The sequence below is a fragment of the Pecten maximus genome, chromosome 11 (assembly GCF_902652985.1).
Source record: "Pecten maximus chromosome 11, xPecMax1.1, whole genome shotgun sequence".
In the NCBI taxonomy this organism is placed as follows: Eukaryota; Metazoa; Mollusca; class Bivalvia; order Pectinida; family Pectinidae; genus Pecten; species Pecten maximus.
In genome coordinates this window covers 17,088,808-17,106,464 of record NC_047025.1, presented here as the reverse complement: position 1 = coordinate 17,106,464, position 17,657 = coordinate 17,088,808, and the positions used below count along the sequence as shown (strand labels likewise).

At 34.8% G+C, this 17,657-nt stretch overlaps 1 protein-coding gene across 1 annotated transcript; it reads right to left on the bottom strand.

Annotated features, from left to right (window-relative positions):
• Window positions 1–2,533: 2,533 nt before the first annotated feature.
• On the bottom strand, window positions 2,534–16,242 carry LOC117337031 (degenerin mec-10-like). Its single transcript, XM_033897780.1, has 15 exons — window positions 16,027–16,242; window positions 15,182–15,219; window positions 12,299–12,373; window positions 10,747–11,100; window positions 10,280–10,464; window positions 9,971–10,051; window positions 8,499–8,590; window positions 7,353–7,513; window positions 6,878–6,967; window positions 6,192–6,312; window positions 5,809–5,881; window positions 5,453–5,510; window positions 4,970–5,091; window positions 3,509–3,590; window positions 2,534–3,186 (listed from the first exon to the last, which is right to left on the bottom strand). The coding sequence occupies exons 2-15, from the start codon at window positions 15,209–15,211 to the stop codon at window positions 3,052–3,054; spliced, it is 1,659 nt and encodes a 552-aa protein (XP_033753671.1). The 5' UTR covers window positions 15,212–15,219; window positions 16,027–16,242; the 3' UTR covers window positions 2,534–3,051.
• Between the last annotated feature and the right edge of the window lie 1,415 nt (window positions 16,243–17,657).

Here is a 17,657-nt window from a genome sequence, read left to right as displayed (position 1 = left end):
GCCAAAATTTAACTTTCAGTTTTCATGACGAAATCGCCAAATTTTATGACCGCTAAAATTTCCCGCTATACGGTACTCATCGACAAAACTGCATACGATTGTATCAGTTGTAAATACCCAAAGTTTCAACCGACTACTAAAACTAACGCTGAGTATTCCAGGAATCGGATCAGGACGGACATGATACCGTTTTACAGTTGTTTATTGTTTCCACAATACACGATATGAGCTCACCTATATCAGTATTACTGTATTAGCTGATTATTATCATTAAATCAATAAAGTATACACATGTTTTGTACAGTCATTCTATGTCAATGTGTCCCCTGCTGTTTTCAGTCATTAAGATTTAGATAACACATCGTTAGGTCAGCTCACACGAGTGTGACATTTGTAATTTATCGTATGTATTGTACAGGACAATACATTGGGGAATAGAAGATAATGACAATATCTCAATAAGTGTGTTAACCAACATCACATCGGTGTGGAGTTCACTGTGAGCCCTGCTAAGAAGGCCGACGGATTGTACCTGCGGTCCTCATTGTGTCATTTGTAAGAGGCCACTACATTTGAGATCTTTATCCGTTCATCTCTGAATCGGTTTCCGCTTCATGTCTCAACTTATATAGGGTGCCGTTTTACTTTTTCATTCCAATTCAAAAACATAAATAAGTGACATCACTTAGGCGTTTAAGTGATATCACTTATTGTTTTCAAAGTTATATCACTTAAACGTCTTAGTGATATAACCTTTTCAAACTTCTAAGTGATATCACATAGAAAAAGTAATAATCTATAGTTTTCTGTTATGTTTACACATTCAAAGGTATATCACATAAAAGTGTGAATAAATGACAATATCCTTTGTTGTTTAAGTGACATCATTTAAAAGTTTGAATAGATGACAATATTATTTGTTGTTTAAGTGACATCAATAAATTGGAATAAAAGTAAAACGACACCCGATACATTTACATCATCTCACTTGTATGCCTTAGTTGAGAGTTTGGCCATGATGGAACCTCATACAAAAATCATAAAAATACTTCCAACTATTGAGAAGCAGCGGGGATGTTAAAGCCTGATGTATTTCACTTCATGTCGCAAGAGGCGACTACTTATGGAAGCCACTACAGGATCGGTGGTAGGTTTTGATCGTAGGAGGGAGTGAGATTGGCAAATGTACTTGTCACGTGACATTTCAGTGATATGGCACTTTAAAGGATGGTCTTTATTTTGGCCCCTTTTAAGTAGGCAGCATCATTTGTCCTATCAATGACCATATTGTGTGACAGGAGCGTATCGTAACCCCACCACAAACGACATTGAGTATTAATTCTTTTGATCGGAAATTTGTTCATTGTTTGGCAGGCGATACAAATAACATACATACATTTTAAGTCATATTTAAATATTCGATCTATCACCATGAACATAAAGAAACAAAAACACGGTCTTTGCAAAATGATAAGTAGGTATTACATTTCATTAATTTAGGGAATCGAGGAATGACTAGATTGGTTTATAGAATGTTTTCTACACTGAAACATGGGGTATTACATCTGCTTATGGGGTTGATTATCTGTTTGAGAGATTTAGATCTATCAGTAATTTAAAGTTTCCATGAACATAGATAAACACAACACTTTTCAATCTTGTTGTCTTCTCGTCATACTTACGTACGTAATCTCATTTCTCTATTCTAATGGTTTGAAATATTCTATGATTTGTATTTAGTGTCACACCCGGAAACCAATCCTGTCTTGGAAAACAACCAACAACACTGTTCTTGTACCCTAAAATACCTTTGTTTATAGCAGCATATCACAGGTTACTGATGCAGAGAGGAACTTACTGATGGAACTTCTCGTCTGAATTAACAATTCTACTAAGGCACAATGATTCCTGCATGTTGATACTTCACGTTATCAATACCACAGTAATTATTATCATTTTATTCGAAATATTATTAAAACGCTTTCTACCAGATGTTGATCATTAACGTGGATTAGATATAATTTTATGATTGATCCTTTGTTACTCCATTAGCTTTAAAGCCGATAACCGATCTAGTCTCTAACTCTTCGTTTTAACATATCGTACACTAGTACCAATAGAATGCTCAGCTTTATAGGTACCTGTCTTTAATCTGTCAATTGCAGAATGTTGTTTGTAGTTTATGAAATTGCACATCGCATTTTATTCAAGAGGAGGGTTTAAATTTGATAAAGGTAGTCTTATACTTGAACATCATGTGACGACAATGAGAGAATGTCAGCTGATTGTAGACTAATTTCTGAAACGTGATCTCAGGAATGTTGAAAATTAATACATACAAATGTCATGATGCAATCTACTAATTAATACCTTGATTGTCTCTCTACAACAGTTGTCCGTGTGAAATTCATTTAGCGAAAATAAAGCCAAATTAGTTTTCTGTTTTATGTGTCAAAGTAAACTTTTATTGTTGTATTGCCTTTTAATCATCCACTCTGCTTTTTGAAATTCAAAAACAAAAATAATGCCAATGTGTAAATAAATTGATGACTCTAACTTTAAACAAACGTAAACCACTACAGGACAAAAAGTATTTCTCCTTGTTCTTTAGATAGGAACATATATGGAAGCAAGACCATGTGTTCTAGCAGAGTAAGCGTCTTCCGTGTCACTTACGCATCATATGCTTGCAAATCTAGGTCAAATCCAGGTTAAATCACATCCTCAAAATGGGAAGCAGGCTTGACAACCAAAACATCAGGCATATCGACGAGCAGCAGACATATGCTAGACTAGAGTCAATTTCCTTCGTAAAGTTCAGTAACAGTCATAGTGGCAATTAGCTCACAATGCAAACTAATCGGTTTGGTCAAACAAGTCATCCTTTATGCAATGAATGAAAGAAGAAAATGCAATTCCTTCCATATAAAGTTGGAAAACGTCAGATTAAATTCTTTGCATTCCATATGCAATTTCGATAGGCATCATCAACTGATATCACGGTCAAATTTCATGGTTTACATGCCCATCGAATTCAAAATTGGATCAGAACTACTTTTTTACATGTCTACAGACAGCATATTTGATTATTTCTACAAGAATCTGGACCACCTCGACCAGACTCAGGACCGATGCTCCAACAAATAGTCCCGTAGCTCCACCAATATCCGAGAGAAACTGATATATCTGGAATCAAACCAATTACAATTACCGGTAGGTTTTGTTTCGAACCTAGTAAGTTAATTTAGCTTCAAAGAAATTTTGGCTAGAAATGGTGTTAAACCTCCGGAACCTGTCAAAAAAAAAGAAAAAAAAAGAGAGAAACAAAAAACAAACGGATATTGTTGTTTACTATGTACTTATCAATTGTTTAACGAAATGGATACCGAAAATCACTTGGCAACAAAAACATGTTGTTAGCGTTGTTGAATGACTAGACCAACATAATGTTAAATGAGGCAAGAATATTACAATGTGAAATAAGATGTTGAAGGAATTCTGTACTCACATCATAAGAAGGGACCTCCTCTATGTGCTCGTAGTTTAGGTCTTCAAAATAGACATCCAACTTCACAAAGTTGTCCCTGAAGCTGTAATTAACACAACAACAATAAGGAGATATACACTATTCATTGATGAATTACAAATGATGTATACATATTATGTATTCATATAATATAGGTATATTGATGAATTTGATAACGAATAAAGTTTCAACGGAGTTTCAATTCCGTAAATGCATGCATCACGTATAGGAAATACGATCATATTGTTGATTGTAAATGATATCATACTGATATAACCTTAACTAACTGCTGATAATGAGATCGTCCTTATATGAACTTATAGTGATGACATCGTCCTTATATGAACTTAGTGATGGCATCGTCCTTATATGAACTTAGTGATGGTATCGTCCTTATATGAACTTAGTGATGGTATCGCCCTTATATGAACTTAGTGATGACATCGTCCTTATATGAACTTAGCGAACTTAGTGATGCAATCGTCCTTAAATGACGTCGGATATTGGCGATGCAATCGTCCTTTGGCAGCTAATGATGTCATCGGCCTTATATGACCTTTACTTTTGGTGTTGCTATCTTATATAATCGTGGCTTTCGGTGATGCCATGGTCCTTATATGACCTAGGCTTTTTGTGATGCTATCATCTTTATATGACCGTGGCTTTTGTTGATGCCATTGTCCTTATATGACCCTGACTTTTGGTGATGCCATTATAGTTATATGACCTGGACTTTTGGTGATGCTTTCGTCTTTATATGACCTTGGCTTTTGGTGATGTCATCGTCCTGACATGACCTTGGCTTTTGTTGATGTCTTTTTCCTTATATGACATTGGATTTTGGTGATGCTATCGTCCTTATATGACCTTGGCTTTTGTTGACGCCATTGTCCTTATATGACCTTGACTTTTGTTGATGCCATTGTCCTTATATGACATTGGCTTTTGGTGATGCTATCGTCTTATATGACCTTGGCTTTTGTTGATGCCATTGTCCTAAAATGACCTTGGCTTTTGGTGATGCTATCGTCATGATATGACCTTGGCTTTTGGTGATGCTATCGTCTTTATATGACCTTGGCTTTTGTTGATGCCATTGTCCTAAAATGACCTTGGCTTTTGGTGATGCTATCGTCCTTATATGACTATTACGCTGACGTTAAACCAAACACTCTTGGGATCGGATCTTTTATTTGATCCTTTTTGTGAGTTTCTTCGTTAGGTGATTCCTAGATACCAATCCTGTTATGGGCCATGTTGAAGATGTTAATCTTCGTAGCATTTAAAGGCAGTAAGTAAATAGTTTATGCAGTTTCCAAAGAAAGCAGATAGGTGTGAAGAGAGAAATACAAAGACAGGAAAGACTACACAATATGCCATGATTATTTTCGACCACACCTAATCATTTGAATGCTAACCAATCGTTCTGCATATATTACATACGCTTGAATGGAGTCTTCGGGCAGATCCATCAGAAGAAAGTCTTCGCATGTGTATCCCGTGATATTGACTACTTTCTTTGCTCGTTCTGTATCTTCACAAATCAAAGGTATAATTTCATGAATCTGTTGAAAAATTAGTATTGAAAATCATTAAATCTAAAATACAAGGTATTAAATGTGGTAACAAATATCTGATTTCATTTACGAATTAATTTCTTCAATAGATATTGCGTTCAAAAAATAAAGGATAATGAATGTTATTGTATGAATTCGTAACATAAACTAATAATCGTTAAAATGTGATTTTACACATTGATGTGATGGTTTCAAATAAGTGAAACAATTGGAAATAATAGAGAGGATTACAATCATATACAATTTTATCAAAGAGTATTATTTACTCATGACAAAAACGTATTGCCTATCATAGGCCTGTCAAATATAATAAAAATAATCAATAACGGATGGGATACATATTTCTTACCAGATATTCCTGTCGGGGCCAGCTATGACTCGATATTGTCTTAGTGTAAACATTCTCTCTGTGAATGAAAAGTAATTATTTCGTCACATGTCTGCATTAATAACACTGTCATTAGTTGACAGGAATGTCATATTGCCTTCTTTATAAATAATTTTCTTTACTTTAAATGTGCGGATATTATTACGGTCATTTGACTACTTACCTCAATGCATTGTCATATCATATGAATGGCATATATTTATTTATTCATTCATTCATTTATTTTGAATTAAAATGTTGCTATATATTCAGTATATTCCACAATTATTTGAAATCTTCAGTTTATACCAGATTAGATAAACGACAATAATACGTACAAACACGGGTTAGTACACGGGCAGTACAAATCGCCTTTCACTTGTGCCTGTCTGACAAGTATAGCACATGGAACTGTAATGGAGAAAAGCGTAAGTGATTGGATTCCAAACACGAATGTGACAGCCACATGATTTATGATTATATTCATAGATTCGAAATATATATATCTATCTATATGTATATATAAACTGAATGCGTTTTAATAATGCGCTGTTGCTCGACACTATTTTAATGAAGTTAGATATATGATACAAATGTGAAGGCACATAGGAAATTATATAAATGGGATATTATGGAGGTCTATACAGAATTAACACAATGCGCATACTTCAATTCCTACTGAGCGTCAGGTAACTATAAATGGATAGGCTCAAATACAAACTGTCCATCGTTCCACAGAATTTAGAAAAACTGGTGACGATGGATGGATCAATTGACACAATAGTCGGAATACAGCCGCATATGTCCTGTGTAAGTGTCACTTGACAAAGCTGCTCACATGCCTGAACAAAACGATAAATATATATTAAAATCATGGTACAAAATAACGTAAAAGTTTAAGAGAGCAAACTTTTGGTCAATCAAGCATATCAATGGACACAATATAGGTAAATCAATAATATCAAAGGACAAAATAATGATGAGTCAATAATATCAGAGGATATAATAATGGTCAGCCAATAATATCAGAGGGCACAATTATGGTCAGCCAATAATATCAGAGGACACAATTATGGTCAGTGAATGATATCAGAGGACATAATTATCGTTTGCCAATAATATCAGAGGACATAATTATGGTCAGCCTAGAATATCAGAGGACACAGTTATGGTCAGTCTATAATATTTTAGGACAACTTTATGGTCAGTCAATAATATTTTAGGACACCATTATGGTCAATCAATCTTACAAAGCATGACTCTTATGAGGAATAGAGGGGTTCTGGCATAAAAAACAGCAATTTAAGGATGGATGTTTAAGGTGAATCTCGCTCACTTTCAATAGCTTAGGTTATATTGTAATTAGATAGGACACGAACAAAAATTAATATAATTCCTGAATCCTACCATCTTTGAATACTCAATCCCGTATTGGTTGACATAATCTTTGTGATCTTCACAGTTCCCATGTGGATGTTTCAATCGCTGTATTTCTATCTGTAAATATTATCAAAACGATATGTTAAAAAACAGAATACGAAAAACTGAATTTAATTAAAATAATTAAATCATCAAGCCAAAAATATATCCATGCTGTTATGGTCACAATTGTATATAGCACTGGGGCCTTTTTCAGAAATATGCATCTTTTACCGCAAACTCAGAAAAAATACATATGATACAAATGAGCTAATTGCCCCCTCCCCGGAAACGTTTTTGCGAATTTTCCTGAAAGTAAGCCATACTGCTTACTAAAATTGATTAAGTTACTTCTGTCACATTGCACCATAGTAGGGATTCATAGGCTTTTAAAAATCACTGATTTAACTGAATTTTTGGGGTTTTTTCCCCCCAAGTTTGAACTGGAATGTCAGTTACTTACGCGATTCAAACCGATGGATGTTCTGCCAGGCGCTACATTCACTCCTTGCTCCTCGACGAAAGGATAAGAGTCTGGTTCGTGTATCACCAGTTTGATTCCGTTGCCACTACTAGACGGACTTACGTATTCGTAAGTCTCCATATCCAATACCAGTGTCAAACCTGTATTATAATTATTACCAAACCCTTAATACATTTTATTTTCAACTGATAAGTCAGTATATCTATTGAACGCATCTCAATGTGAAAGCCTATGCCTGATTATTTAATACATTTGTAATAATAATATCAATATGATTATAGGATACGTTTCCTTGCTTTATTGTTTTTATTAATGGGACCTAACCCAAAACTTTTCTCACAAGGGCGAACGCTCGAAGGCCTAAGTGAAGAGAAGTTAAAGAGTCGCTCCCTCCGAAACATGCGATGAATGCAACATGTACAATCAACAATCCTTATGCCCCAGCTGTAGGGCAGTTCAGCATGGTGACGTACATTTATAAAAATAGCACATTACTGAACAAAAATATGTGACATACCACTACAGGTACTACAAATTTATCAAACGGCAAATGTTGTTGATTGGTTATTACAAAGAGGTATTGACAGTAGCGATGCCTGTCCGATGCATACCAGAGTATATATTACTGGTATCATTGCTCTTTGTCTTGAAGTTGGCAAACTGGTTTGCCAGTTGTCAGTATAATGTGGCCGGATAATGAGCATTTCAGTGTGAGGGCACTGTAAAAGTGCCCGTCAGTAGTCCCACCATTCTTGGACGTCCATCTTAATGGCCTTGGTATATTAATAGTGTCGAAATCAATATCAAACCAAACCCTGTACAAAGATGCTAAAAGTTCCATCGTCTGTACCAAATAAACATCATTACCAAGATACCATATTCACCCCTTCTAGTCTTATAGCCTCAACAAACACGCGTGTTCCTTATGTTCTGTCAATGTGAGACAGGATCTGATACGTCATCAGGTAGTATGTATGACTGATGACATTACTGTATTATCTGACTGATATATTGTGCAAGCGTGCATTATGAAAATACGTCTGATTGGACCAGAAAGGCAAACCATCATCAATTAAACCAGTAACTAATTAGTGACTACAGTTAATCGGTTTATTTAATAGATACCGTATGGCGGTCCGGGTACCGTTGTGACGAGCTGGTCGGACTTGAGTGTGTAGCAATTCCCGAACCGAGTGCTGCTAATTGGTGTGAAAAAACTGAAACACAACACTTCGCAAATTACTGTCAACATCAATCTTAAATAACAATAATAAAACACGATGACGTGTTAAGATCTGTGCTTAATGTTGATAATACCGAAAAAATATACATAGAATTATGTAAACTGCAGAAGGCCAACGACCTCAGTCGTTCATTGTTCTGAATCAACCCAAGTTACCAAACATTGGCGCCAGAGAATTTTGAAATCATTAGCCTTTATTTCATTTGTTTATACTGTATGGAAATTACTCAGTCGATTCATTACAGGTAATGCCATAATTTAAAAGACTTTATCTACAGAACTGACAAAGTTGTTTGAAATTACGTAATGTAATTCTACTTTACAGACTATATGTAGACCTAGGTTTAGGGCAATGTCATAGTCACAGTCATTTAAGCATTGATGTCATTTTTTTTTAAATTTCATCGGGGTATGAAAAAATTTTGTTTCATACCCCGATGAAACTAAAAAAAATTGACATCAACGCTTATAATTAATTTTTGAAAATGATTTTCTAATTTAAAACATGTTTTATGTACACTTTTACTGGTTTTAAATGGTATTCTTTTTCTCAAATCAATATGCAACACCAGTAGCTAGCTACTGGTATTCATAGCCGCAATGAAAATTTAAAAAAATCTATTCAATTCATATATTTACATAACCTTGATTTAAAAAATTTATATCGAGAAAACGAGAAATTTTATTAAAAAGAAAAATTTGTCATGTATACGACGAAACGCCAAATTATTAGAACAGCCGGGAGAACCCGCCTATGCACCACGCCATTGTTTTAATGTCGTTCCGCATTTTCCGGTCTTTTTTGTTTAATTTTGTATAAAACAAAAAGAAAGAAGTATTAAAGTAAAAATAATATTAAATACAATCATTCAATATTTTTAACACTAATCTCGTACCAACGTTATCGATCCAAGGGAAGCTACTCTTCCTGTCTTACTGTCGATGGCGTATTAACATGACCCGATTTGCACGAGAGACAATGTTTTCATACGGTTTTCATAGTGTATTCATGGTCATATGTTTGTTGTTTTCACTTGGTATGTTCATATCAGCAAACCACATTTGGAATGTAAATATAGAAGAATGAAAAGAATTTTTCGACCAATCACATTTGAGTATTTACCATGAAAACAAAGAAAAATTAATTATAGTCTAAATGAAGATATATCGCGATGGCAGATGTAATGGCGTAGAATTATAATTAAGCCTTATTTGAAATATATCAGAGAGGCTTTAGACACTCCATAACATTATAGTAATAATTTTACGGTGTAGACCGGATATACCGTGTTACACTTGAACATTCTATTAACTTTTTACATTGTACTTTTATTGTCATGCTGAAAAAACTAACCTGGAGTTACATATCATGCTGTTGAAGGAGCAATGGAGTAGCATGTCATCAATGGTGTGGCCTATTCTCTCTACCGTGCTCCTATAAAAAACATATATAAAAAAAACCTATAATGGATTAGAATTTTCTTCGTGCTATTTTACACTTAACATTCATACCAACTTAATAAAAGGTTTTCGCATCAAAGCTAATAAAAGTCCATAACGTTGTGAAAGCAGGGAAGCTACTACCTTTCAATAGGAAATTTGAAAAAGGAGAAAGTTGGATTGAGCAATTCGGTGTTGGTTGCAATTACCGGCCATTACATACCTGTTCATCTTACTGATTTCACTCTTAATAAATATGTCTCTGGTTTGAAGTGGATCGGTGGGAATATAACTTAGTACATCCCATCCTTCTGTATTAAATCCGTGTTTCTCGAAATTGTTCAAGAACTGAAAGCCAGGATGATTTCTGTCAATTTCAACAGAAATGGGCTCCGAATACAGTTTCATCTAGGAGTATAAAAAATCATTTAAGATGGTTAATGTTATACAGCTTTAACACGATACTTCACTCGTTTGTTTTTGTACCGTTGTTCCATATTATTTATTTTTAAACGTTTCTTAACTAAATAATTTTAGTTTAAGTATTGCATGCGTTATAATGTAAAAGTCATGCCTTTGGATACTATTGTCCTTAACACACGGTTATCTTGTTCACGGCAGCATTCAGATCCGCGAATGTAACTACGTAGATATTGTTAACAAATACCTGTGTGTAAGAAAGCAACTAACCACAGACTCTGAAATTGTAAGAAATAGCTGCAAGTCCAGTGGTGTTTCCCTCAGCAAAGATTTCTTTACCGGATTCAGGTTACAAAATGTCACCCCTGGGAAGTTTAAAACTCCAAACTGTAAGTCCATTGTTGTTGTCTTTTGCGCCGTTGTATAAGTGTTATGTATCTGTGACAGCTGGAAACAGTATCCCACCAATGCCAGGATCCAAAGACTGAGCCATAGCAGCTTTTTGTAAGTCTTTGTGGCGCTCACAATATTGGCTACACCATGAATGGTAGTGCCCATCGCTAATTCGACCAGAACTTCTTTTAACTTTGTGTTACCTTCTGTTGCACTGTCTTCGGCAGGAATCTGTCAAAAATATAAATTCGTGAGTTCAATCACGTTGTTGTTTTAAAAAATAAACTAACAGAATATACATACAGCACCTATATTCGGTTTCGCAGCGTTCTACATAGAAAATATCAAAATATAATACCAGTCATAAAAAATTACTAAACCTTAGAATAGAGTCTAGTCAAGGAAGCACAGAGAATGACATTTACATAAGCGAATCGTGTGACATTCGGAATCGAAACAGTATACGCGAATCTGTTATATAGAGGTGGAATTTGGGAAAAGTCGACTGTATTCATTTTAGATAACCGTCCCAAGCTCATGAGAAGGGAAAGATTTTTTTAAGCTGATGAAGACCAACAAAGCTTAGCTAAACTAGAAGAATGCGTTTTGATAATTTTACTTCCAAAACAAGGTGAAATATTTATCATTTCGTTTATTTCTGTTGTATCCTCAAATCAATGCTGAAATTTAAAATTCATTTTTTTCTCTGTTTTCCCTTCACTGCATCAAGACTTGAAAACCTGATGCCAAATATCACTATTATTAATACAATCAATACGTATAAGCTAATTTTCGGATACCAAAATGCTAAACAATGGTAATTATATGTATGCATTTTGTTGTATAGTACTCTCCGGAAATGTGAAGGTGTTTTATCAACAATAGTTTTTTTTCTGATCCATAGCTATATTTTTCCTATATTTTTCTGATTCATTGCTTGTTTTAACTATATTTTTTTCTGATCCATTGCTATATTTTAACTATTTATCGGAAAACGTTTTCCTGATTATTAGCGACGAGATCGATCTTGAAATGATCAACCTTAAGATTTTTTTCTTTTTACATGTACATGCATATTATGAATATAAAGATAAGGTCAGTAAGAAGGAAAAGGTAAAATATAAAGCTAACAAATTAGCTGGCTGGTAAATTACTCAATTTTTATCTATTGCTAAAACAATGGGTTTCTGTTTAAAGTTTTACCATGTTTCGTGAGGTAACAACAGATACATGTCCTTTCATTTTTACATGTGTAATGTATTGTACATTCATATTAGGAATATAATGATAATTTATATATTCTATTTAAAATTGTCATTGAATACTAAGTTGTAATGTGAATAATAATATATCCAATTACATATGCGATGTATAGATGTATGTGGTTATGTGGAAAAAAATTGAATAAAAAAAAAAAAATTCTACTCACATCTCCCGCTCCATTTTCCCCTGTGTTCTCTATCTCGATGTCTGTGTTTTCTTTCTCCACTGTACTGGCGATATGCTAAAATTCAAAACTTGCATTCAGTTGTTAACACAGATAAAGCAAAATGTCTTTTCTTCGCAGGTATATTGTCCAAGATATTTCCAGAAATGTTTCTCTTTTTCCATTTTAACCACATATCACAACATAAGCTCAATTTCAGACATGCTACCAAAGTAAATATAATGGTCAATTCTACAGACATGCAGACCAATACACTCTCATAGACTTAAAATGATAATCAGAAAATAGCAATTAACACAAATATCCTCATCGCTGCAGATTACAGAACATGACACGGACACAGTCTTAGCTACAGACACATAAAATCAAATTCAAGACATCCGGATAATCCTTCTTTCCATGCATCATAACACAATGTTACCATATCCCTAAAACACCACAACCAATCTGCCTCCATCGTGCCCTTTTTAGGTCACCTGAGATAAAGTCTCAATTGATTGAAATTTGGCAGAAAGCGTCTATGGCCAAAGGTCAACCAAAATTGTGAATTATATGGTCCCCACCCCCAGGGGCCCGAAAGGCAGTGCGAATAAGGGTCAAATTGACTAAAATTTCAAAAATCTTCTTCTCAACTTCAAGATATGGTAGAATCAAATACTCTTCACAGATAGAAAGGTCTTAAGGTGCTTTACCAAAATTGTGAATTTCATGACCCTGGAGTCTCATGTTTGCACCTGGGGAGGGGGTCAACTTTACTATAGTTTATATAGGAAAATTACATTTTTGATTAGCATTTGTTTCATTTCTATTGGAATTCATTCTAACTTGGTTAACATTATCAGCATGGGATGACAGTTTGATGGTATGCACATGTTGGCCCTGACTGACCACCAGGGACTGATGGGCGGGGCCAAAAAAGGGGTAATTAGCTGAAAATTCTGAAATCTTCTTCTCAAGACCCAAATAAGATAGAATCAAATACTTTTCATAGGTGGATGGGTCTTAAGGTGCTTTACCAAAATTGTGAATTTCATGGCCCTGGGGTCTCATGTTTGCCTCTTTGGAGGAGGTACCCTTTGCTGTTGTTTATATAAGGAAATCACATTTTTGACTATCAACTGTGACATTTCTATTGGAATTAGCAGTTTTGGAAGACAGTTTGCTGGTATACATTTATTGGCCCCCAGGGGTCAAATTTACAGAAATATTTCAAAACTCAGGTGACCGTTAAGGTCCATGGGCCTCTTGTTATGTTATAGCGAAAGGAACATTAACAAAAAATGCTGTTCAGATGAAACACTTATAAAATACATACCTGCATATTGACATGATTAGACCAAGGTGACAGGGTGACCAGGGTACGAGTTCTCGAAAAACATCAGATTAAGAAAATCAAATTTTCCAGAGTGGAAAAAGCTATAAGATTTGGAAATGCGAGGAAGTATTTAAGTACGATTCTTTTTCTTTAAACATATTCCACTTAGTTGAACCCGTTAAAAGTCTCTTAAAACATACCATATCTACATCGCTTATTTAATCCCGAAATTGGATACAAAGATCACAACGAACATGTGCACCATTGGTATTCAGGATTCTGGGTCAGGTTAAAGGATTGCCCGTATTGCCACATTTTCATGGTTTTTTTTTCATGTTTGATGATTGACCCAGTCAGTGATCACCTGTACATAGGTAGGGGCAGTCGTGATGAAAACGTACATTGAATTGTTGGTAAAGTTTGCCCGACGACATTCCGAGATTTCGAGAGGAAAATTTCGCAAATGCTGTTATGAGACGTCAAATCAATTAAGGTTTCAAGGTATATCAATATCAAAAAGAAAGGACAGAACCAAAATCCCGATCCTATTGCAACCCACAGAACGGTCACCTACTGCGAGCAGGTCAAATTGATAACTTCATTAAACATATAGGACTGGTTGTCGGAACTACACAATCAGTATTTTCTGCTGTAAAGATTATAGCAAAAACACAGTGTTGATAGCAATGTATGGCTATCTTAAAATACCTTTATCAATTATGTGTTTAGATGAAAGCTAAAACAACATATCACCTATATCCCGACCGTCATTCATACCTGATAAACACAATGACAAATTCGAGTTTTATCCCTATCACACTTCGTCTGTCATAAAGATATATAAAGCTGATTTCAAGGACGACTGCACACAACTTTTGGAAAGGAGCTGGAAATGTTTATTCTACCTTGTTTAAGGAGCTGGAAATGTTTATTCTACCATGTAAACAAACAAACAACTTTTTTCCCACAATTTTCTCAATTTTACATTTGTCTAAAACTTCAATGGTTAACTGTGCAGCCGAATGGGGTAGATCTTCATTCATGTGACATAAACTGTTCAGAAATTTCACCTCGTAAAAAGCTAGTAAAATGACATTTGATAACAGACACACGAGAAGAGACGGTAAGCTGTATTTTAACTACAATGACACTCCACCGTAATAACACTTTTGTTACTCTCAATTTTCCCATAGAAAAGCATAACACAATCCCCAGCTAACATAATTCCATATGCCAACCCGAGTTTCAGTCCTCAACTTTAAATTTCCCATTGGAAAGAATAACAGGATCGCTGCCCAGACATTATACATTACTCCAGTAATACTCTGAGAAACCCTTAGGAATGGGGTCACCTGCCCGACCACGTGGGTATTCCCCGGGCACTCCGGTTAACTGCCTCAGTGAAACCCCTCGCGCGCTTCCATCCGGGCCAACACGAGTGATTAATATAAGTTAATATAACTTGTTTCGCAATTTTTGTAAATCAATAAAGTTTACATTGTTTGAAACAGAGAACAGGTGGCTTGTATTGATTTTATTAGTCGACTTACGTTTTTGGGCAAATCTTCTACCTTTGTCATTTTCTATCCTGAAAAGAACAACATTGCATTATCTTAATGAAAAAATACTGTTTGCATTTGATCATCCTCACTAGAAACAATCGATATTTATTAGTGTATTAGTATTGTATATTATGATGATCTGGCTACCCATGGAACATATATGGTTTGTATAGTTAAAGAATTTTAGTATGTGTTGAATGTTTATGTTCGTGGTGTAAAATATTCGCTATTTTCGGCGTTAAAAAGGAAACGTGACGTTGAATAGTTGTCGTTTATTTTGTATACTAAAAGTGTTTGATGATCTTATTTCAAACAAGCCAAAATACAACTACTTGCGTTTTAAGACCAAAACTATATTATGACATTATGAGTTTGGTGACAAAAAAAAAAAATCTTTTTGTAATCATTTCATATGAGCTTTTATAAAACTCGTCATTAAGTTTTAATCATATTGAACTATTTCGATTTAATTTAAATTACAATCACAGACCAATGTTATTTTATATTACTTTATGCTCGCTTTATATTATCACATTGAAATGTGTTTTTACAGATGTCAATTGATCACATTTTATGGTCATTTCACATTTGCACGTCCGTGACGTTGATTGAAATTTAAGTTGAATTGCGCCAATACGAGAACAAAATATTTTAAAATGAATTATTTTCACTCTTGGGAATTTTAACAATTTGTGTGTGTTAGATGTGTTTTTGGTGGAAAACTAATAAACCAATATTTTCATCGACATAGACAATTCACCAGCTTTACCATTCACTTATTAATAAGTCTTTGTATTTTTTGTGATGTGTAGAGAATATAAATAATTTCTTACCGTTGATGCTGACCACTTCAAGAGCCCCACAACTCTGTAGCACCTGAAGTAATTGACAGCCACACTGTACCTGATGATCTGAAATCAGTATATCTATACTGACAGCTACACTGTACCTGATGATCTGAAATCAGTATATCTGTACTGACAGCTACACTGTACCTGATGATCTGAAATCAGTATATCTGTACTGACGGCGCCCTCATACTAGTAAAAATATTCAAATATCGTGATGCTTGATAGCGATGTACTGTCTACATTCATAACGGGCTTATGTATTATTTACCAACAAGATGAAGTTGATTATGATATCTAAACCTGTTCGTGTATTGGAACCGTTACAATTAGCACGCTTTTTAAACACAATGGTCAGAATGGTTAAAAATTGGATGCTTTCAATAGCACTTTTGATCACGCCATATGAATTCTCTCGAGGGAATATCTAAATGTTTTGTTAATTAATTGCTGTTTGAAGCTAAACTGGCCTGAACGACAGGTGAGCTTTGCCATGGCGCAGCGTCCATCGTCCGTCAACATTTCCTTTAAATAACTACTAGTCCTGAACGGCGGAATAGAATTTCATGAAATTTGTTTTAGATCATTATTGAACAATATATATTATCTAATGTTATATAAATGGAGGATATGGCTTGCTTGGGGTAGGCGGGGCGGGGCCCAATAGGGGAAATATAGGAAAATATTTAAACCCTTCTTGTCCTGAGCGACTAAATGGAAAGTGATGAAATTTGATATGGGGCATTATTGGACAATGGAGATCTAACATTATATAAACGGATGGATTGGGTCCCCTTGGACCGGAGGTGTGGGGCAAAATAGAAGCAATTTAGGAAAATCCTTTAAATCACTACTTTTCTTGAACGCCTGAATGAATTTTGATGCAATTTGGTTTGGAACATTATTGGGCAATGGAGATCTATCGTTGTATAAACGGATGGTTTGGCTCCCCGGGACCGGAGGTGCGGGGCCAAATAGAAGCAATTTAGGAAAATCCTTTAAATCACTACTTTTCTTGAACGCCTGAATGAATTTTGATGCAATTTGTTTTGGAACATTATTGGGCAATGGAGATCTAACATTATATAAACGGATGGATTGGGTCCCCTTGGACCGGAGGTGTGGGGCAAAATAGAAGCAATTTAGGAAAATCCTTTAAATCACTACTTTTCTTGAACGCCTGAATGAATTTTGATGCAATTTGGTTTGGAACATTATTGGGCAATGGAGATCTATCGTTGTATAAACGGATGGTTTGGCTCCCTGGGACTGGAGGTGCGGGGCCAAATAGGGGAAAAATCACTTCTAGTCCAGAACTAATGAACGGATTTTCTCATAACGTTTAGTACATACATGTATGTAAATATGGATTGACGTTTGTGGTTAATTTCAGATAAATTAATGCCAGCTGAGAATGGATAATCGATAATGAAAAATAGCATCCTAATTAAATCTTGTACATGATGAGAAATGAAAAATGCAATTTAGTTTTGAAATAAAGATAAGGAAATAAATGATATTTGCAATATGAGTCATTTATTTCGTTTGAAATGATTATTATTTAATGATGTGATATATTATTTCTTCTGAAATGAGGATTTTTCTTTAGCTGGTAT